The sequence below is a fragment of the Drosophila grimshawi genome, unplaced genomic scaffold, assembly GCF_018153295.1.
Source record: "Drosophila grimshawi isolate 15287-2541.00 unplaced genomic scaffold, ASM1815329v1 contig_311, whole genome shotgun sequence".
NCBI classification, from domain to species: domain Eukaryota; kingdom Metazoa; phylum Arthropoda; class Insecta; order Diptera; family Drosophilidae; genus Drosophila; species Drosophila grimshawi.
The window spans coordinates 29,351,447-29,375,343 of NW_025063098.1; the positions used below are offsets into that span (position 1 = coordinate 29,351,447).

The following is a 23,897-nucleotide window of genomic DNA, read 5'->3' on the forward strand; positions in this document are numbered from 1 at the left end:
AACGATTAATGTGACAGTTGAATTGGGATTGGACTGCACAGACAAACACACACAGAAGCATACACACAACACACACACACACAAATCGGAATTGTCCTTTTGGCTAGCCCTTTTCTGACAAGTTAGTTGCTTTCATTGTTCTCCAAAATTAAACCACTCGGTTTTTGTGGGGTTGAGTTATAAAAGGGTTAAACGTTGCGGTCGCTTCTGATAATACAAATATATATATATATCTATATAAACATTTATACGTATATATTTTTCCAATTTCACGCTACATTTGCTGCACAGAAAGTGTTAATATGCGACAGGTTTTCTTATTCTATTTATTTTTATACCATATGTTGACATTGTTTCCGTTTGCTGAGATTCCCCCAACTAGAAATTAGCTTAGAATGTTGTAAAAATTAGTTAAAGGAGGAAAAACTTAATTTTTTATGCGCTATTTGTGCTAGCAGCAACAACAATCTACTAAGTTAATCCTTTACAGTTGCCAGACAATGACAATGGCCAAGCAGGACATACATACATTATGGCCATATAATGAGCTTGGCCTGGACAACTACAACTCTCTCACACACACACACACACACAAATACACTCTGAAAAAATCGAGCTGAATTTTTGAAATTCTATATACTTATACCGATATAATGAGTTCTGATATATATTTTTTTTTGTTAGTTATATTACTATTCAACATGTGTATTTTAAGATATAAAATATTTAAAATTAAAGTCTTAACACATTTTTGGGATAGTCTATTTAAGGCCAGCCTTTCGAATTTATAGAAAAATATTTTCTTATAGTTAAAAATGATTTCTAAAAACCAGAAAAACTTTCTAGTTTTCAGGCGATTTTTAAAAATTGAGGGCTTTGTTTTTTCCAAGTGTGCACATAGAAATCACTGCAATAACATTGACATGGCCCCCCCGAAACCACAAAAAGCAATCCAAGCAACCCTCCCAGACAAGCAGCAAGTCCGGCAGAGTCAGGCAGAGTCAGGCAGTCGAGCTCATTAGCCGTCGTCCTGCAGATAAGGATAAGACCAAGACCGGACCCCAAAAACTGTCGTACTTCGTTGTCGTTGTCGTTGTCTACTGCTGCTGCTGTTCAGTTGAGCTCAGTTCAGATGTTGGCTTCAGTTTGGTTGTAGTTTTCCACTGCAATGCCTTTTTCCGTAATTTTCTCGACTGTCAGCTCAAATTTTTTGGCTCCAGTTGATGTCCAGTTGGGTCATTTGGCCACAGGACACACACAGTCAGTGTGTGTGCTTATGTGTGTGTGTGTGTGTTTGTTTCCACACAGATAATCTCTAATGCGACATTTTTAGGAAATTGCACGATACCGGATAATGAGAAAGAGGCGGACAGTGGCGAAAAACGACGGAGTCTCAGCAAAAAGAAACCATTCCACAAAGAAAGTTTTCCATTGCGACGTAATTGCGGTTGCCGGAGATACAGATACACAGAGTGGATACTAAGGAGCAAAGGAGAGAAGGGGAAGGAAGTGGGGAGGGGGTGTGGCTGGTTGCCATAATGACATTATAATTTATATAAACGAAATCAGTGCCAGACACAGAGAGAGAGAGAGAGAGAGAGAGAGAGAAGGAAAGAGAATGGGAGATTGGGAGAGAGACACATGTCTTGCTGGATTGATATATGGGCAGTTTTTGCCATGTCCTTTTGCTGCACTCCAAAACTAAAAGTGGGCGTTGCCAATGTGGGGGGGAGGGCGGTGATTATCATTGGTCCAGTCAAGCAACCCACATCTCCACCCACATACAATTTATGGGGTGTTTTGCAATTGCAAGTGAGGATCTTTGTATCTTTGACATATGTGCGCAATTATGCCAAACAAAAAGAGAGAGATTTGCCATGAAAATGAACTCTTGTGAAAATTGTGTGCTTAAATTGTGCAACCGACTTTAAGAAGACGACAACAAATTACAAAATGGCTGCGGCGACGACAAGAAAAAAACAAAAAGAAAAACAAAAACAAAAATCGATAAAGCGTATTTATATTCATAAAGAAATTGTTTGAGACACGGCACACGTTGAATTTAAAGTAGCCTGTATCCTGTATCCTTGGGGTGAACCAGTATGTGTATCTATGCATGTGTTTCTGCATCTGTATCTGAGCCATGTCCTCACACAGACACGGCTCCATTATTAAGCGCTTTGCGGAAAGCAGTCCTGCAAATTTATAATGCTTAATATTTTCGTTTGGGAAATTGTTGAAATATCTTTTTCATAGAATGGCTGCCTTAAAGAGCTACAGCTTCAGCTAAACTTGAAAATAATGTAATGACTAATTTAAGCAAGCAAATGTTGTACTCAGAAAAAGCAGCGCAATGAAAATTAAGCAATTAAAAAGGATGTTTACTTTAGGGAGTAATGAAATTGTTATGGAGTACAGATTTTGTTAACCGAAACATATTTTTATATTTTGTCGACTCGAAAATTCTGACTTGATAGGTTAACTTGACCGTTTGCACACGAATTTTGAGCAGTGTTTTTCTTTGAGTGTAGACTGGCATATCGAGCTCTCGAGCTGTGCACGTGCCATTAACACTTTGTGCCTGCGTTGGCCAAACAAACAACTAGTAAAACAACAAAAAGAGAGAAAGACCCCTAGTCAAATGTTACACATTTAAGTGAGGGACCTAAGGTAATGCAACTATCAGACAGAGGGCACAATAGATAACAAGATTTCATCAGAAGAGTCGAGCAGAAAATTCTCGCACTCACTTAGATACAGATACAGCCACAGTTACAGATACAAATACAGAAACAGATACAGCTACAGCTACAGATACAGATACAGACACTTAACTACAGCCGGCAATTTAATATTTTATCAAGCGCTACAAACTACAAACATTGTCGTAGGCAAATAGTTCTATCATATCTATGCGAGTAGTATCTGTATCTGTATCTGTATTTGTATCTGTATGTGTAACCACAACTTGGCAAACACGCAAAGGACTCGGTCATAATAAAAAACAAAAACACAAAAACAATATCAAGAACCACAATTTTTATACTATTTGCATAACAACCAAAAATGTAAACTGCTCTGATTTTGGTTTGTTGTGTGCTTTCTCGAGGTTTCATTGTTAGTCTTCAGCAAATACTGAAGATCGTTTTGGTTTTTGGGCATGCGCAACTATTTATGTAGATACAATGATGTTTGCACTTACTTAGATACAAATGTTCAGGGCTAAAAAGTACAAAAGAAACCAAAAGCGTTCTTCAAACTAAATTGCGAATCTTAATCATGCACTTTCTTCGATCTAGAATTCGGATTGAACATTGAATCAAGAACTAAGATTTTAATCTCAAACTAAGAACTACAATCCTAAAACAAAAAATGCTATAAGCAGTCAACAAGCTTGATTCAAGCTACCTCATTTTTGAACAACTGGGCTCATCTAATAGTGTATTATTGGCTTCCGATTTTTGTGTACTTAATTTGAGTTCGTTTTGTAGTTGAATCAATAGGAAATTCCTAATACAAGGCTAGTTTTCTCTCTCTCTCTCAAGACTTGACTTGGTTTAGTATATGTGATTTCCGAAAATTGAGCTCAATTCCATTCAATACAGAGAGTTATGTAAATGTTATAGAGTAGGCAAAGCTTTTGAGCTGTTGCGCTGGCAGCTGCTGACAACATAATTCAAGTGGGCAACAACTGACAAACATGGCCAGCTGCCAGCCAGAAAGAGACATTAAAGAGTTGTAGTCCGCTGGTATTAAAAAGCATTAACATTTTTATTGTTTTACACGCTGCAAAAATAAAATGAAAAAAATGAAAAAATGAAAATACTGAGAGAGAGCTGACAGTCGGACAACATTAGTGTACGTGAACTTGAAATCCTTTGAGCGCAAAACTCGAAATAAAAACACGCACACAAACCATAAAATAATGCGTCCAAAAATATATATTATTAAGCGCACTCAAAGAGGTGTGTGCGAGTGTGCCACTGTGTGTGTGTGTGTGTGTGTGTGTGTAGCTCATAAAAAACTGCAATCATAAAAAAATAGAAAAACATTTCCCCCTCTATACAAATAAAACTTAAATTTTTCATAGCCCAAGCAAAATGGTTGTGTAGGTGGTTTGATTTGGCTAAAATGGGGTTGGTCGGGGAAGCTGCTGTGGCAGACCATTAAATTGGCCAATAATTGAAAATCCAATTGCGATGTGCAACCAGCAAACAGCAGCAGCACGTTGTGTGGCCATTATTTAAACAAGAGCGTAAACAATAAAGACAACAACAACAATGGGAACAACAACTAACAACCAGAGTGAAATTTGTTGGCAACATGCGCGTTGCCTTTTGCCATGCACCTGCAACATCATCTGCCTGTCTGTGTGAGTGTGTGTATGTGTGTGTATGTGTGTGTGTGTGTGTCAAAGGATAGCTGCACTCGTGCATATTTTAAATGCGCACAATTTTTGTGTTAAATTGTTTTGGTACGCAAATAAAATAATGGCCAGACAGCTGCGGCTAAAATGGCAACACACCTTCTCGTATCTGCAGCCCCTCCCCTCCCCAACTACCCCCTACCAACACTCTTGGGTGTCGAGTGCAAAGTTTGCAAGGGCTGTTAACCCGAAGTAAGCGTAGAAGGTGCTTAGGGCATAGGTTGCCTCTGAGTTTGGAGACAGCTAACAAATCTCTCAGCTGAAGCAGACAAATGCGGCTGCCAAGCTTGAATACAAATTGAAGCACAACTAAAAGTTGCACGAATTCAAATTCATACCAAATGGAGCAGTAGCAGTGTTGTATAACGTCAACTTTGGGGGAATAAGTTAGATTAAGTCTAATGAATCCAAGTATATAAACTCATTTGTACTTTATTTAAGGAATATATTATAGTGGTATTCGCAGAGTTATAAATTTAAATGGAGAAGAAGTTTTGTATAAGGTAAAGTTTTAATTAAACCAGAAACTCGAGCTCAGTTGAAGGTTATTTCTCAGTTATTTGCAGATTATAAATGTAAGTTAAGAAGAATTGTTGTTTAACTTCAACTTCAACAGAATTTGTTAACATTTACTCGATAAATCCTATAACTCAAAGTCAGTGTTCTCAAAGTTCTCCAAACAAATTTTAATTTTTAAATATTTAGTATTTAAATCGACTCTATTTTCAGATCGGCACTTAATGTTCTGCATATCTCCAACAAGTAAATACTGTATAAAATTTAAATGCACAAATATTTATCAACAATGATGATGTTTCTGTTTTCAGACCGGCACTCAAAGTTCTCCAAACTCGAAACTGCAAATATTTATGAAATGCCTTTAATGCTGTTTCTATTTTCAAAGAACTACCAATGACTATCAAATTTGACACTTGTATCAGAGACAATATGACTTTTTCAATTGCACTTGAATCACCCAATTTTGTACACATTTACAGGCAACACCTCTCGGCAAGAATATGTCCGACTGTGTTTCCGCAGCCAAATTCCCATAACAATTAGTGTAAACGGAACAACAAACACTTGACTACAATGCACATATCAAATTTCAGGCATCGAGCGACCCCTCGCAGCATCAAACGGAATTGGGCCTGACTGCTGGAAAGGGAAAGGGCAGGGGAATTGAGAATTGGGAATGAGAAGAGTGTTGCCTTCGGCACTACGCCAGAAGGGTGCTCAATTAGCCGTGACATGCGCAGCAAAACTCAAAGTTGTTTAGTTCTTTTTCTACATATATATTTTTTTCTAGTTGTTGTTGTTGTTGTTCGCCTTTGTTACGCTTTTATGAAGATTATGCGCTAATGATTACACAATGATTATTATGAATATGCATGAGGCGTGCATGTTGTCACTGAAGTGATAGCTTTTTTGGGAGGAGGGAGGAGTATAAGGGTACACTCAGAAAATAATTCGATTTGAATTTTGGAAGTTCGTCGTGCTTCTGGCGCTAAGTGTTGTGCAGAATGTAAATTAAATATAATTGTAGTTTGTGGCTCTTTTTTAAATATATTAAAGAACTGTTGTTAACATTTTTTTCTTACTTATATTATTATTAAACATTATTATTTGAAGAGATCACAGTTAATGGAATCAGGGTTTGCATATCTACATTTTGGAGAAGCATTTTATTTTGGGGCGTTTTTTTTTTCTAAATTTCATCATGATTTTTTTCTGAGTGTACAGGCAATATTTGCACATTGTTTAGAAATTTACGAGCAGCGCATGAATGATGGAGTGAGCAAGTATTGAGAGCGTGAATGATTGGCTGTAACGAATGAATATTGAAGATGACGACAGCTGTTGCTGACAGTTGTTGCCAAAAAAAAAGAAAGAAAAAAGAGATGCGATGCGATGCGATGAGTATGAATATGAAAAGCGAGTCTCGATTTGCGACTCAATGTTTGGCTGTGAATGTGGACACTTGTTGCAACAGCAACTAGCCAAAACAACAACATGCAACACCAACACACACCCAAAAACAAACACACATACACGCACATGCATAGATAATATCACGCATACGCACCGCATAACGGCGACGCTTGTGTGAATTATGAGCGCATTAATTACTTGTAAATTTGTTAGCTGCGCGCAGCGAGCGGCTTTTTTTTTTGTTTTGGTGGGGGGTTTGGGGAGGACGGTAGACCCCAATTCCACATCGTGGCAGACAAATAAATTGTAGAACAAATTGGCCAAGAAATTGACTTGACTGAGGCAGAGGGCTATGCCCACAGCTGGCCCCATAAAATGTCTTCAAAAACCAGAGTAATTAAGTTGAGAGTGCGACAGACTTAGAAATACTCTGTCCGACATTAATATTTATCGATTGAGTCATTTATCGATAGCAAAAAATAAACTTCATCGGATGCCTCTTTCAGTCTGCTCATAACTGTAAGTTGATATTATTTGAAGCATTTAGAATATCACCCATAATATAGGAAATCGAGCTTTATCTATCGATAATACGAAATCAACTTTCTTGAATGGGTTGCGACTTACAATTGATATGAATGCCCACAATTTTAATCTCAAAAGAGAGTATAGAGTGTGGCATACTTGGAGAGAGTAACTTTTAAAAAGAAAACTGTGCTCGGAAATTGATATTTATCGATTGTAATTAAATTGGGAAGTTATCGATAACATTAAACAAACTTTGTGTTATCCTTCCTTCTGTCTGTTCACAACTACAAGCTCATATTTTGTTTCATTCGTTTTAAATGTGTATGGGTACATCTGAGGTAACCGTCTCTATTCGGTACTTACTTCTGAGTTTCTCGAGCGGCTCGTGTTTCGGTGTGTGTGGTGGCACGACGCCATGATGCGGATGCTGCGCATAGGTGTTGACCAGCTCCTGGCCGGCTGCCGTGTGATGCAAATGACTCAAGCTGCTGATGGGCATCAGGCTCGAGATGGCGGGTGAGATGCTGACCGATGAGCTGGAGTCATGCAGACTGTGATGGCTGTGCAAATGATCCGCGCCCGATGCACTGCTGCCACCGCCATTTACCGTCGAGCTGCCACTGCTCAGCGCCGTGCTCGTAGTGGTGGCACTTTCCGCCGAACCCGCCGAGCCGGCACCATTCGCTGTGCCCGCACTAACCAGATCCTGCAGGCAGAGGCCCGTCGACTCAGCAGACATGGCCTCCAAACCGTTGAGGGCACCGCTGACGAGGCCACCGCCAACACCACCACCACCGCCGGCACCGATGCCGCCCGGTCCCAAGGCGGTGGCGGAACTGGTGACCACGCCACAGCCACCGGCGGCGGCGGCGGCGCGGTCCATGCCTAGATACGTTGGAAAAATGGTGGAGAAACTCTGGGCGACAGCCTGATGCGGCTGATGGTGGTGGTGCAGCCCCGCTGTCTGTTGGTGGTGCGCCGGATGCGCTGGATGCAGCGGCGGCAAATGATGATCACGGCCGTTGAACTTCGTCGTGACGACGTCCTTAAAATGTTGCAAGAATGTCGTCGTCTTGAGGCCGGTATCTTCCAACTGTGGCGAAAGCAGATCCAAGTTGCGGCTGTATCTGAGAGATCGCTGCGGCTGCGAAGCGCGCGGCGATGCTGCAAAAAATACAACAAAAAAGTAGCAAAATTGCGAGTTGATTAAATGTGAAATACACTTGGAGAAAAACAGTGTGTTTTAGAGGTAAAATTCAACAGATTTAAAATTGATATAAATTTTGCTTAAATAACTCAAAGAGAATTCGATTTTTCTATTGTGAATTTTCATAAATGAATCTGCATTTTGAAATAATAATTTTCTTCTCTGGATAAAATTATTCTAGATAAATAAAATCTGATGAATGAGTTTAGTTCTCTTTTCGATCGATGGACCTTTGACAATATTTGTAGCTTGACTTAAGCACAATACACACTCGTATGCTTTTTCTGAGTGTATTTATTATCACAATTACTTTCGCCTGTTGCCTTTATCTTTATGTATCTGTATCTATAGTTGTGTATCTGTTGGCTACCTGTGGCAAACGCAGCGCAACGCTTTTTTTGTTTTTTTGCTTTTATCACATTGAAGCAAACAGTGAGCTTAACCCAAACACCAGAAACAACGGCAACTTAACACCAAAGACGTCAAAGGGGTTAATACCACATCAGTGGAGGCTCGCACCACCGCCGAGTCTGCGTCTCTTGTAACTAAATACATACAACGCTAAAAAAAAAAAGCGATCCGAGATGCCCTGCAATCGTAAATCGCTGTGGGTGCCGGTTTAAGACGTTTGCGCCTTAAGTTGACAACACAGGCCACGACACGAAGAGATTCCTACACCTAGCTAACTTCTTATCACAGTCTCAGACAAGTAAGCGTAATGTCGATGACAGAGCTCGCCTACCAGATACCCTGTTAACTCAGACATTAAATAGCCCTTAAGGAATAATCACCTTAAAAACTGACAAGGTTTTAAAAAAAGTATTTAAGTACTAGCAAAACATTTTAAATTTAAAAAGAGCTCACCAATCAATAAGCAAGAAATATGTTTGCTTGGAAAAAATATGAGTTTTGAAGGATTGCCAATTCAAAGTTTTTTTTCAATTTAAATTTTATGAATGTAAGTTATCTAAAATTGATTGTATATGTTTTGAAGCGTATAATACCAATGTTTAATAATAATTTAAATATAAAAAGTCAAATATACCGTATAAGAATAAGGAAACAAACACTTAACATTATACTTTTTTTTTCTAAATTCAAGAAAAATCAAGAAAAGTTCTGTTTGCCTTTTAGAAATATAATTTCTGATTAATAAGTAGAACTACCCTTGGTGTTAAAACTGTGGCGACTTTGCAATGCTTTTCTTCAGACTCATAATTTTTTTGCTGAGTTTAGCAAAGTTATAAACTACCATTTATTTTATTGATAATTTTGTCCAACTCAAAAAATGAAGAGAAGCTTGTGGCTCTTAAAGTATCTGAGATAATTTTTTGCTGCTGAACAAGAATATATGTATAATATAGATGCTACCTTCTACCTAGGCGTGTAGCCTATGCACAACATCAAAATGCCCTTTATAAACATTTAATGGACAACATGTCTAAAGATAGATAGAGAGAGAGAGAGAGAGAGAGAGAGTGGGAGAGAGAGAGTGGGAGCTTGACAAAGATAACAAGCTGCTGCTTATCAATGTAACAATATTTACATTTCTGTGAATTATTTTGTATTTTTTTCTTGTGCCTTCTTTTTATTATTATTACCACAGCAGTAACCAAGTGAATTTGGCAACCACTCCCAGAGTGTGGGGGAGGTGTGTGTGTGAGAGGGGAAATACCACAAACTGCTGCTTCTGTGCAATAAATTTAAAAAATTAAAATTAAACACCGCAGAAGGAAATGTCTATTAAAAAAACTACTGACAGTATCCCAAAAATAGCCATAAATGTTCGTAAATCAATTAACTGTTGCCAATTGTGGCCCGATCTATATATATATACATATATAGAAATATATATATATATTTGTATTTCTAGCAATCGATGGAATTGCCCCTAACTGCTGGTTATGACTACCTTCAACTATTCTCGGGCTGCTTGCCGTTCGCATTTGGCACATTTGTGCGCTATCAACCAAAGCCAAACAAAGCGCTCGTTGCAATAAATTCTTATCTAATCTCAATCATAACAAAAATAAAAGCATTCGAAAAGCAAAAAAAAAAAAAAAAAAATACAAAATAAAACATGAAACTTAAATAAATAGTTGTAAAAAATTTAATAAATTATACGTCGCAAGCAGAACATAGAAAATAAACTAACAAAAACCTCTCAACTTTCCAATCATAAATCCGACTAGAAAAAAACAATAAAGACTGGAAGAATTATTTTTGTTTAAATATATGTTTATTTGTGACGTCGGCGCCTGTTTTTAATTATTGTGAATTTCGTATTAAATTTCAATTTGATTTGTCACTTTCGATTTCGATTTGGCCTCAAATTGAAAATTTATACTTGATAATGCCGCTTGATCTGCACTTGATCCCTAGTGGATTAGTGCGGCTGTAATATTAAATTGCCTTGCGGTTGTTTTAATAACAATAATAAACATAATTTCACATTAAACAGATTTAAACAGCAACGTTTGGTTTATTTATGACCACACTTCATTTATTATTATTTTGCTCTTTCTTTTTTGATGTGCAGATGAAAAGTGTTTTTTTTTTCTTTTGCATTTTCTCACATTGTTGTCAATTTTGTTGGGGCATCATTTGTGGCATATTTATTTGCCGCAGTGCTAATAAATATTATTTCTCTTGTCGCTCTTTTCGCTGCCTATTTTTTCGTCAAGTCATTTTGTGCCAGAAGTAAGAATTTATTTACATAATGATGCTCTAAGACAAAGGCATGCCAGAAATTATTTTTATGTCACTTTATTGCCGCAGCTTTTCTTGCTGCTGCTGCTCTCCATTTTTTGTTTTTGGCTATGCCTGCCCCTGCTCCTGCACCACCCTTCCCCCACCCGTTTGGGGCCTTATCGGACAGAGCAAATAGTTGCAGTCAAAAGGTGGCAAGATTTCTATGTTTTGCCAAGGTTTTTTTTTTAACGTGTTGGCATTTCTATTTAATTTTATTAATTTATTTAAATTATTTTTCCCCCTGGATGTCATTTGCTTGTATATTTTTGGTTCTTTGGTTTTTTCCATCCCAAAATTCGCAACTAATTGTTCAAGTGACGTCAATGGCAATTAGCGGGTAACTTCCACTTTATGGTTACATTGTCTGATGATTAGGAGTCGACTCGACTCGACTCGAGTCGCGTTGATTTATGTCTGGCGCGAGAGTGCAGCAAAATACTCAAAACCCATTTAAGCTCTTGTTCAACAAGTACTTTTATGACTAGTTTTAAGCAGATTCGGGAGCTTTTCGTATTGTTATTTTATTTAGCAGACAGGGCCTGGTTTAACTCTCTACAAATAGGCTAAACTGACAACAATTAAAATGTTTCTCAGAAGTGCTTGGCAAATTTTTAAATAAATTTCTTGGAAAGAGAAAGTTGCGTCAATCATTTTCTCTGCTTATTTTGAATTTCTGAGACGCATATAATTTGTATAATATAAATATATTTTGCCATGATTATAACTATACAATTTACTACGAGTCAAATTTCTTAATATTTTATAAATATTTGATGGTTTCTTCTTACTTTTAAATATTATTATTTCAATAGATTGTTAGTCTTCTATCTGCATTAAAGGGTATTTCAACTTCGTTGTGCCCAAGTTGGTTGCTCTTGTTTTGCTTGCCTTAAATTTTATGACGAAAGTAATTTATTTTATTTTTAACCAAACTTGCTATTAAATATTACCCAAAACTTTACGACCAGTTTAATTTATATCATATTTAGCAAATTCTTTAAATCATTTCTTTTATATTTTATAGTTATTTGTGAATATTAAAATTCTTGCTTCGCGTCTCTTTTATTGTAAAATGTGTTCAATCAGCCAATGGTTTATTTGTCATCAAAAATAAAATGCTTCTGCTTACCTCCAACTGATGGAAAAGAAATTCAAATTAATCCACTTGCTAGCGACGTCAATTTGACGGCTAGAAATGATCACCAGAGGTGAGTTTGGTTGGGTTTGGGTTTGCTGTTTTGTTGTTTGCTGCTCTTCCGATTTGAACTCTGTTCGTTTTTTGGATGATTGTTGGCACTTTAATGTGGGTCAAATGTTGTGCACTTGGCAATAAATCAGATTGCATTCATTTGATAATTCATTGTGAAAATACTCAAGATTTCAGAAATGTCGCGTGGGCTGCGTCGTCTGCGTCGGTAATAAATCTTTTTTTGTTTTGGGAAAAACTTGTCGTTGAACTTATTGATAAATTACAGATACCAGAAATTCGTTTAGCGTTTTAATATTGTTGTTGTTGGTGTTGTTGTTGTTGTTGCAACAGATTTGTTTTGGGTGTATTTGTTGGCTGTGTGTGTTGTTTTCATTTATTTTTCTGCTTCTTTCATTTATGGCTAAAACATTTAAACGCTTTTTATAGTTTGCACACAAATTGGCAACACTTTGTTTTTACTTTTTTACTTTTTTATTTTGTATTTTGTATCTTTATTTTTGTTGCACACGCGTAGCTCAAATAAAAATCACAGTGATTATGTTAGTGATTAATTTTAAGTAACTCATGGATATGTTTTTAATGCGACGTCGTTGCTATTATAGCCGACTCTTCACACACACACGCACACACACTCGGCACACATACACGACACGCACACACTCCGACACACACGCACACACACACTCACGATAGACGCATACAATCATGCGTATGTGTGTGTAGATAGAAAGAATCGTTTGTCGGCAAACCGGCTGTGTTGCTTCTAAATCCGCGTCGGCTTTAATGTTTTTAATAATTTAATCCAGCGCGTAATTAGGCTAAATAGTCGTGTTGTTGTTGCTGTTGTGTTGTTGTTTTTGTTGTTGTCTATGGCAAAAAAGAAGTCGATCAACTTTTTTCGTTTTGTTGTTTGCTTTTTGTTGAAACGGAAACACAACGCGTCTGCATCCGTAACAGGACGTGGCTGAATTGAAAACCTATTCAAAAAGTATCTGTTGGATATGTCGCAGCAGCAGCAGCTTTAGCGGCAGCAATAGCAGCGACAGCAACGAGTGCGTAGAGGGGTGTTGCATGCAACAGCAAGCAGCGAGTAGCTAGTTGCCACCAAAAAAAAACGCACGACGACGACGACAACGACTACGAAAACAGAAGCAGCGACGGCGACGACGACGCTGATGACGACGTTGACGACTGGCAAACGGCAGCAACTGAATAACGGAATTCGATTTTACCAACTGAAAACCGCTTTTTCCCACACATTCATTCTCGCTTATCAGAGCCCGGCTGCGGGTGCGAGCGAGCACGCATGCACAGCGAGTGGCGAGTCTGGCGGCGGGTTTAGCTGTGCGAGAGCGAGAGAGCATTGCGTGCAGAGACCACAAGGAAGACACACCCCATAAAAACCGTTTCCTTTCACTCGCTCTCTCTCTCTGTCGATCGCTCTCTCTCGCTTGCTCTCGCTCTCTTTCGCTCACGCCTTCGCACTCACTTACGCACCCAGCCACTCACTGTGTGTGTTTACAGAGCGCCATATTGCTCCATATTCTTTCTGCGGCTGTGTTTCTGTTTCTCTTTTGGCTTCACATTTCTGGTTTTCCCCCGTATGCGCGCGCACTCCTCCCTCTCCCACCCCATCCCCCTCTTGTTCCTTTTTTGCTGTTTCTTGTGTTTATTATTTGGGCTGCTTTTCTTGTTGCCGTTGTTGTTGTTGTTCTCAAGGGTTTGATTTGTATTTGTACTTTGTAGGTCCTGCTCTTCTTCTCCTTCTCCTTCTTCTTCTTTTTCTGCCGCCCCTCCTCCTGCCCTTGCCACCCCTTTACCTATGTTTTGCTACGTGCCCGAGTCAGATTCCGCAATGTTCATAATAATAAGGCTACTTCTGCTTCTGCTTCAACTTCTACTTCCACTTCCACCTTCCACTTCTGCTACTGCTACTGCTTCTGCTTCGCACACTTTTTTTGAGGGCTGGCTGTCTTTTTTACTGGGTGTCAAGGGCGTTTTGTTATCCCATTATTCTCCGTTAGCCGCCATTGTGTTTGGTGTCTGTTGCCTGCCTGTCGCTCTTGAGGCGATGGGTTCCTCCTACTCCGCGACTCCTACTCTGATACCCGACCCCTGCTCCTGCTGCTGCTGATGCTGCGACCCTCCCTGCAGTCCCTGGTGTGCCTCTCGATTGCGCACAAATAAATAAATAACTGTTCTTTTTGACGTATACTCCGCTGCCCGTGCTCTGCTCTGCCTTCCTTGCTGACTTAGCTACCCCCATTTTCATGCCCTCCCCAGCCCTGCTCAGGCCTTGTTTGATTTGCTCACTCCCGACAGAGATACTTTTTTTCTGGCCAAAAACAACAAACGAAACGAAACGAAACGAAATTTATTAAAATTCAAAACAGCTTTTGTGCAGTTCATAATTTTCGTTTTTATTTCACATTTGCCTGCCTGCGTTTTTATTTTGTTCTTTTGCTGCGTGACTCAAGTGGTCTGTATTAGAGGGGGGTGTGTGGGGGGAGGGAGGTGTGTGGCATGCACAAGTTCTTGTCTTTTTGTCATATAATATTATTTATTTTTATTATTGTTTTATGATTTCCCCAAGTCTTTCTTGGGCACTCTAGTTCTTAGTGCACTTTAGCACTTCATAAAAAGTAAGCAGTGATTTCTTTTTAATATCAATGAAAACATTAAATATACCGTTCGACTTTGCTTATATATAATATCTATATATGAAATGTCAAATAATAATATAATATAATTTTTAAAGTAAGTTAAGTAATTTTTTGTAGGCAGCATAAATCTTTTTTTATTTCCTAATTACTCAATAAAATTTGAATAACGTCAGCTAAATATCTATTATTAAAATCAAATCTTAAGGGGCTTACGTGCCAAAGAATTAAGTCGAACTACGTTTTTTTAGCTTAATGTATTTAAAGAAATCAATGCTTTTAAAAATATAAAAACTAGGTCACTAAAAAAAGCACTAAAATTTATATAAATTAATTAGAATATGTTTTCTGCTTCTCATGGATTTTATTGTACTAAACAACTTATTTATTTATTTTTTATGGTCACATCAACAGTCAGTCGATCTCTTCATTTAATTATTTAATGTGGACCTAAGACCTTCATGATTTTAACTTTTAAGCCCTTCAATAAATGTAATTATTAATTTTTGTTTTCAATTATTTATTATATGTAGTAAAAGCTTCATTTATCTGAAGCATCTGCTTGTTTTTATCAAGTTCAAAATAAAAATAAACTCATATGATTTGCCATTGGGTTGGCAGTTGAAAAAAGTTTAATAGTTAGATTAGAGCATTGACAGACAGACAGACAGAGAGGCAGAGACGCAAACAGAGGGACAGACAGAATGGCAGACAGGTAGACAGACAGATATGGATAGATGGACAGATAGAAGTGCAAGTTTGTAATCTGTACAAGTAAACGCCCTCAAAATAATTGTATGTCCACTTCAGCACTCAGACTCAACTTTGTTTTGAGTTTGGCAGGCGGCAAATGCGCTTTGAACTTATATAAAAACTGGCACACAACTTTCGATTAGTTGAAGTCAAAGCAAAGCACTCGACAGGCGACGGGAGGGTGGAAGGCAGAATACTTCAGAAATATCATTGTATTATTAGCCATTAATAGAGAGGCAATGATATGGAAAATGCCTTCTGTGGTTACAAGGTTCAAATTGAGAAATATTCCATCCCCCATCCCCCTCTGTGAGCCACACCTGTCAAATCTTGCTTTGCTAGACTGACTTCTCTTTTATGATGATAAAGGGGTTAAATGGAATTTGGTAAAGGAGCGGTGGTTGTGGGGCTGTTGTACTCATGTTTGGGTTGATTTTGCTGTAATTACATTTGCGTCACATTTGACCCATCCAGAAATCCCACTTTATCATCTTTAATCAATGCAGGACAAATGGGGCAAAGACAACGGCAACGGCAACGGCAACATTTCCATTGATGACATGATATCTATTTTTTGGGGGGAGTGGGAGTTGGAGGGGCAGAGCACTGTGCCCTGGGATTTACCCAGGCACATTTCAATTATAAGAGAGCGAGAGCAAAAACAAAATTAGACTTTCGACTTTACCGATATCGACCAATGCGCAAAAGGGGCTTTAACTAACACACACAGTTTGTTATCGGGCCTCATTGGAATGCCTTTGACAAAATGGCCGGCCTTTTGCCACTGAGGTCTACGTGCCATGAACTATGTGCACAAAGTGTACCAAGTTCGAACTATGTGTAAAAAAGTGTACTAAGTATTTACTCATACTAGCTAGCCAATAATGGCGAAAATATTTTACAGCTCCAGCAATTGAAATATGTGCAATATTTTATTTCCTTGTTCGCTTTTTTAGCCAACCAAAAAATATAGACACTTAATCATTTTACGGTTCGAGAAAGTCTCCCAACGCTAGACAACTTTTACTACCCTTTTAAAAACATGTTTCATTAAGCAACAGTTGCATTCTTCTTTCAAAATAACCACTAAATAAAATATAAAAAAAATTGTAAATATGAATCAAAAAGAAACTCCAAGTTTGGTTTAAAGTAAGAAAAAATATATTTAAAGCCAAGCCAACAACTACTTTCTGGGGGTATTAAACTTGTCTTAACTTGAATAGCATTAGCTTTATATTGTTATTTAAAAACTTTATTTAAATAGTTGTTTAAAAGTGAACCATATATTAATCTTGATGCCAAACGATGACCGAAAATGTTTTGATTTTCAAGACTTTGGGTCTTATAGGTAGAAGTTATAAATTTAATTGCATTTATTATATATTTTACACTATATTTTATAAATATAAATTAAGCTTCATCACAAACAATGACCAAAAAAGGATTGCCTTAAAAACTCTGTTCTGTTTTCTCAAAGTTATTAATGGATAATTTCTAATCATCTCCAAGTAAATTTTGATTTACTAAATTCCAAACAAGAATCGCGATTCTAAATATAAGTGCATAATGCATTTAATTATTGCACTTACCACAGTTATTGTAATGTGTCAAGTGGCCGAGAAATATGTATTTTCATGTACACGAATCCTTTGCAATGAGGGGACAACAAAAGAAAAGAAGAAACCTTAATGCACGGCAATCGTGAAGTTGCACGCACAAACAAAATTCATATGCAAAGCATTCGAAGGCGGCCAGAAGTGCCACAAATCTACACCTAACACACACACAGACACACACACACACACACGCACACCACGTTCGCGCCCTTGTTGTTGTTGTTGTTGTCGCACATTTCCCTTTTTAAGCAACTACCAAAAAAGTTCAGAGCAGTCGTTGCAAAGTTCAGAGCCATTGCTCAGTCGCCAAACTAATCCGGCCTAATCCCGAAACATGACGAAATGAAATACGATGGTGCGTAGGGAGCCGAACTGAAGATGTCGCATCCACCTCCCCCCTCTATATATATACACCCGCCACTCCCCTACTCCATTGTCCCTACTCCCCCCTAAGTAAGTCTTATGGCTGCGCTGAACTAATTTTGTATGCCTTATGAGAGATACGCGACAAAGATGTGAAGCAGCAGCAGCGGCAGCAGCAGCAAAAGAAGCAGCCGCAGTAGCATCAGAGTTGTAGAGTTGCCCTGCTCCCTGTTGCCTGCTGCCTGCTGACGAGGGCAACTCTTTCACAAAATGGCGGCATTGATTTCCTGCCCGCCGCCTGCCAAGCAAAGTCAATTTTCAGGATTTGCGAACGGCTTTGGCTGGCCAGAATAAAAGCCTTACATTCTTTAGAGATCTCGCCCAAAGCACTTCCCACAAGCAGTCAATAAACTATACTACGCAGCCGAACACACATACACACACACACACCCACACATGTGGCAGCTGCTTGTGTGAGTGTGTGTGTGGCATGTCCTTGTTGACATTGGTGGCAGCTAAAAAATCGCTGCAAATGCGATTTTCTTTTGCTCTGCAGTTCAATCAAACAATGCGGCAGCAAAACCAAATTGCTGTACTAATTAATAACAAGAGGCAGCAACCAGTGTGGCACTGCTGCAGCAAGCAGCTGTGGCAGCGTGGCAGCGTGGCAGTTGCGGCAGACACGTTTCGCTGTTGCGGGCAGCATATCGATTTAAATTAATTTTTGTTAGAGGGATGCTCAAGCGAAAATCCTCCATTACCGTAAAGTACTTGTAACAAAGTCCCCGGTGTCATGATGTCGCATACATATGCCGGACGCAACCAAGGACCAGCAAGCAGAACCAGAACCAGAACCAGAACCAGAGAAAAAATATACAAAGACAACAAAGCAAAGGGCCAAAAGCACACTCAGAAAAAAGACGCTTTGATTTATTGAAAATCGCCCTGAAAACTAGAGTTTTTCTTGACTTTAGAAATAATTTTTCTAATAAATAGCAAAGCTCGTCCTGAATTCCCAAGAAATATGTTATTTATATTACTTTTTAGAAATATTTTCGTTTATTAAGAAATGTATTTCTGAAAAGTTGAAATGCAAACCCTCATTTTTAGAATGACTGAAAAAAATAGTATTGAAAATTGGTCCACTTTGGAGTGGAGTCGCTCAATGGGAAATCATTCTACTCGGGCTCTCAGGATGAATCCCTATCAAACTAATATCTTATAAATATGTAGAAAATTTCTAGAAAATCCACACTGAAGTTAAAAAATGCCAATTCTGGTTTACAGAAAGCAACAGCCTTCAATTTTAGAAATTGACTTTCAGAATAATAAGATGAGAAACCCTTGGCGATTTTTGAAAATTCAGTTCGATTATTTTTTGTGAGTGCAGCACAGGATCAGTGGCAGAGGGGGGCTATGTGGCGGTGGATGCAGGGAGGTCAGCGGTCCAAACAAATTAAGCGACACTCACATACAAAAAAAAAAAAGAGAGAGGACCTGTGTGAAAATGTATGATGACATTTCCTTCTGGTAGCGCAACTCTCGGCACAATTGGCTGGCCAAAAGTTACATCGATTGTTGGCCAATTTATGCGCGGCACGTGGTGTGTGTGAAATTTCCATTTGTGATGCTGCCTGCCTGCCTGCCTGCCTGCTGCTGTATCCTTTGTAGTCGCAGCACACACACATACACACACACACCTATACTATATCATCTTCTCACGCACACACACATTCTCTCTGCCACCTTATCTCCAGCCATTCCCTGGCCCATTCACTCGCTCAAAAGTTTGGCCCTCTCCGATTGGCTGCGCTCTCGTTACTCGTTACTCTTTTGGTTGACGCCCACAGCGAGCACTATGTGTAGGGGGCGTGGCTGAGGCCGTGCCCAACATGCGCAAAGGTCTCGCATTTGTGCGCAGATATTTCCCCAGTTTCAGGATGCGTTTTTCTTGCCCCTCTTCTTGATTTGTTTTTTTTTTTTTAAATTTTGGGCTGTTGCATTTCCTTGTGGTGCGTTCCCAGTTTGGGATTTGTTGCGAACAGCTGTTTGCGATTGTTTTGTGTTAGGCAATCTCAAAACTGGAGAGTTGGCAATGCCAGCCAAAAGGGGGTTGAAATGGAAATATTGATGTTTCCAACTTGTGGCGCATATAATTAGTGGCATTCATATTTAAGCTGTTCGAATTTAAGTAATCTATGCGAGTTTGTTTTCTTGAGTCTTGGATATGCAACTGGTATTGCTGCATGAACTATAATTGTAGTTGAGTTGCTGAAGAAATCGGAGAAAATGCTTTTCTCTTTGGTGTCAAGTAAATTTTTATTTCTTGGTACTACATTCAAATAAGTTGTTTTAATACGATTTGAATTCAATTAAACAAAAAAAGCATACATAATTATTTATCTATAAATTTATTTGTGACCTTTGTGGTTTTTGGACTTCCTAATTAATATTCAACAACATGTTATATCTCATTTCTTAAATCTGCTTAAAGAATTATGCCGTAGACTTTCAGTCGTCATTATTCTTTGTTCTCTGCCGTATTAATATTTTATAAAATATAATTTGTGAAGTATCGATTTTCTTAATATATTTTATTTAATTGAATTTAATCAGAGTCTGCAATCAATTAACTGACGTATTCAAATATATGACAAATACATGAACACCCAGGCTTACACTTCCAACCATTGCTCAACGTTGGCGGCAACACTTCAAAGCTGACTAGTCAACCAACCAGCGACTCAACCAACCACACAACCACCCACCCACTCAACCACCCAACCACTCAACCACCCACAAGTCAAAAACAAAACAAAAAAAGCGAACATCAAACAAAGCGCGCAAAGAGTAAAAGTTAAAAAAAAAACACTTTCAACAGTTGCCGCCAGGCACAAAAAAAAAGAAATAATGCGCCCAAAATGATCTCAGCCATTGGCTGACACATCTAAAACTCAGTGCTTACATATGTATATATATATACAGATATATGTATATAATATATATATCGGCGATACTTATCTAGGCTATTTTCAATTTCGGTATCGATTCCGATAAACATTTACAGAGTAGTTATTTGTTCGTGTTTGGTTGAGCGTCGTTCTCTGTCGCAGTTTCCGTTTGTAAATAATTAATTAATAAATCAAGCAAACAACAACAGCAATAACAACAATAACAATAATAACAATTACAACAACAACGGTGTGCATTTAGTTAACAATAATATTCATCATCATCAGTAGCAGCCTGAAGCAGCAAAATAAAGAAGCGTGTGTGAGTTTGTTATCACTTATCAGGCCAAATGGAATTGGTTGTGCTTGAGTGGGTAGTTTCAGGGGGTAGGTGTGGAGATTGGGGCACTGTGGCTATGAGTAATCCATCAATTTTTGGTAGGTAGCAGAAAAACAGTAGCTGCAGCCCCGCACATCAGAGACGCCGCCGCCCAATGTCGAAAAGTTTGATTTTCGGCTTTTTATGCGCTCGAATTAAAATGGGGATTACAATATCAAAATGTTTGCTTATGATTTATAGCGACCAAAAAAGAAAAAAATACAAAAAAAAATACAAAAAACGACAGCAGCAGCCGCGACACGAACACAAACACAATCACAACCACAAAAAACTGACTAAGACTTGGACTCTGACTATGAATGAATATGTATGTTTGTATTTTTATCCAATCGTCAGTTTTGTCGCACTCCAACATCCAAAATCATACACTTCTACACGGAGAGAAACTAGATATAACAGCTGACAGACAGACAATCTGTCTGTGCCCATATCTAAACTAATTACAATTATAAATGTATAAAGCTGACCAACTGTTGCTGTTTTCTTAAAAATGAGACTGGCAACATTTGTAATCCTAAAAGTTATTTCTTAAATGAAATTAGTTGTTCTAGTAGAAGCTGATAAACTTGATTCAATGTTGTTCATTCAATAGACCTACTTATTTTAAGCATATATTCTTGGCTTAAGACAAACTTAGCCGCTTTTGTATTTTACGAGTTTTGTACTTAAATCAATAATATATTTTAAGTTTTGGTTTGTCTTTTTTTCTCAGTGTACTCATGTCTATTTACAGTTTTCAGTTCCGTATGCTCGATGTCGCGGAACGTGAGAAATATTCGAGTGACTTAGTCCAGTGGTTCAACTGGGTAAGCCTCTTGGGCTTTGGCCAGATCAAAACGCCATTTTCCATGCGGCAAACTCATCGCAAGGTGGTTTCTTTCTCCTCCTCCAAACACTTATGCATGTGTGTGTTTCTGTGTGTGTGTCTGTGTCTGTGTGTGTGTGTGTCTAAACAAATACATGTACAAATATACCCCCATCAAAAAATAATATGTATATGAAGATTTCTCAATCATATACATTTGTGGCTGGGCAGGTGTTAGAATTTTCCTTCGATTTCTCACGACAGGAGTGAGGAGAGGGAGGAAGACCGCTGGAGGGAAGGAGGAAGGGGGGTGGGGGGGGGGTTCAATGTTTGCTTAGCTTACAATTTTGTGTGACTTCGGATTATAGATCATGTATGAAGTTAACTTCTGCATTTATTTTGGATTAGGCAAGCGGAGGCGTGGGAAGCAATTGGAATACGGATATCTCAATCCCACTTAGTTTTTAATCTCCAAAACAGAACGGTTATTAAAATAAACCAGAAAATATTTGATTGATTCATGATGAAAATAGATAATTTGAATTCATGATAAAAACACAAAACTTGTCATTATTGAAATCTGAAGTGAACTTATGCAATTTTCAAAATCATTTACGATAGTCATTTTTATAGAACATGTCGAAAAATCAATTCTTTTCTTGGAATAAAACTAGTTTTCAAAAATATTTTAAAATTATTAGAAAAGGTTGACATCAAATATAAATTTGAGCTATATATAAATTTGTAATTCCATAATATGAATTGAAGTTACTCAGAAAGGAGTCCAGAGTCAAGAATAGTTTTAAGAAATATCTTAAAATTGTTAGAAATTGTTCTTATTAAAACTTAACTTGAGCTATTCTTGAATTCCCAATTAATATATTAATTTATTCCATATCTAGAATAGAAGGAGTCAACAATACCAAGTTGTATTTACTGGTAGGGCTTATGGAAGGAGTGATGCCTGAATAACTCAGCCAGGCTGGCAATACAAAGAAGAAGAAATCAAAAACAGGGGCAATAAATATGTATTTATAAATAATATATAGACAGGGTAGGTTTGCCTGGTACTTTGACATTTGAAAATCAGCTCAGAGAAATAAATGCGACACTTGGGCACTTTGTTATTTTTATATTTTCAAATTATAAAAGCAAAAGCAGGCGGCTTTGTTGTCACAGTGGTGGGAGGGGTTGGGTGGTGCACGTGGGTGGTGTAGGTGGGGTTGGAGGTGTTGGAGGGGTTCATGGCTCGTGTGCGTGAGAATCCTTGACACGCGCGAGCGCTTTCAAAATGCAAAAATAAATAATTTCAATTTAAATTCGTTGTTGTTGCTGCTGCTGCTGCTGCTGCTTATGGGCGCAAGCACTTGGCAACTGTAGTTGTTTTATTTTAAAATAAAACATACGTTTTTCATCTCTCTCTGCATTATTTTCATTCTGATTTTTGCATAAACAATAGGCCAGACAACGAGGCGTGAGAATCGCTAACCTCAAATGGAAAAAAACACACACGGGGAGGGGGAATTTTGGTGAGGGGAGTACGACGAGTGCGGGCCACATTTAACCGTCAGCTGTCTTTAATTTCGCAATTATGTGCTTAACTTTACAACCCACCGCCCTAAGCCGGCTAACTAGCTACCAATTTGGCTACTGTGTTCGCTGTTCATAACTGGTTCGATGGAAGTCCACATCCAGTTAACAGCAAACGGCAAACGGCAAACAGTTAACACTTATCAGCAACAGGCTGCTGTTGGCTAAGCCAGCTTGTCAATTTTTCTATAAAATTTATTATTTTATTTGCGTCAGGTTATTGTTTTGCTGTATATATGTATATGTGTATATATATATATATAAATGTATGTGTGTGTGTGTGTGTGTGTAGACACTCAGAAAAACAATTGCACTGAATTGTAGAAAATTACACAGAAAGTATATTTTCAAAAACCATAACTTTTCTTTTCTCAATTTCAGTGTACATAAAATATGTATACTTTTCACGCTGTTTTCTTCCAACTCTAAGCATTCGCTTTTCAGTTGCTTATATTATTAATAAGCAGAAGTATTTTCTAATTTCAAATATACAAAAATTAATGATAGATTATGAATTCATTTGATTTAATTTTAAGGAACTTACGATTTTACGGCGAATATAGAAGTCGAGTAAGTAAATTTCATTACTTGTGTCTGCATTTTATAATGGATTTTTTACTTCTTAGAAATGCATTTTTTAATAATAGAAAATATTTATAAAAAATAGAAAACAAGCCATGATTTTGGGATTGCCGATTTAGGGAA

At 38.0% G+C, this 23,897-nt stretch overlaps 1 protein-coding gene across 2 annotated transcripts in view; it reads right to left on the minus strand.

The window, feature by feature from the left end:
• The window catches only part of LOC6569559 (pituitary homeobox homolog Ptx1), a 28,010-nt gene extending 14,748 nt beyond the window's left edge, over positions 1-13,262 (minus strand). For both annotated transcript variants that reach the window (XM_001995908.2, XM_043215072.1), the window contains exons 1-2: positions 11,974-13,262; positions 7,250-8,050 (exon numbers count right to left, since the gene is read on the minus strand). In XM_001995908.2, the coding sequence (XP_001995944.1) occupies positions 7,250-7,769 (520 nt within the window). In that variant the 5' untranslated portion in view covers positions 7,770-8,050; positions 11,974-13,262. The remainder of the gene's footprint in view (positions 1-7,249; positions 8,051-11,973) is intronic.
• Between the last annotated feature and the right edge of the window lie 10,635 nt (positions 13,263-23,897).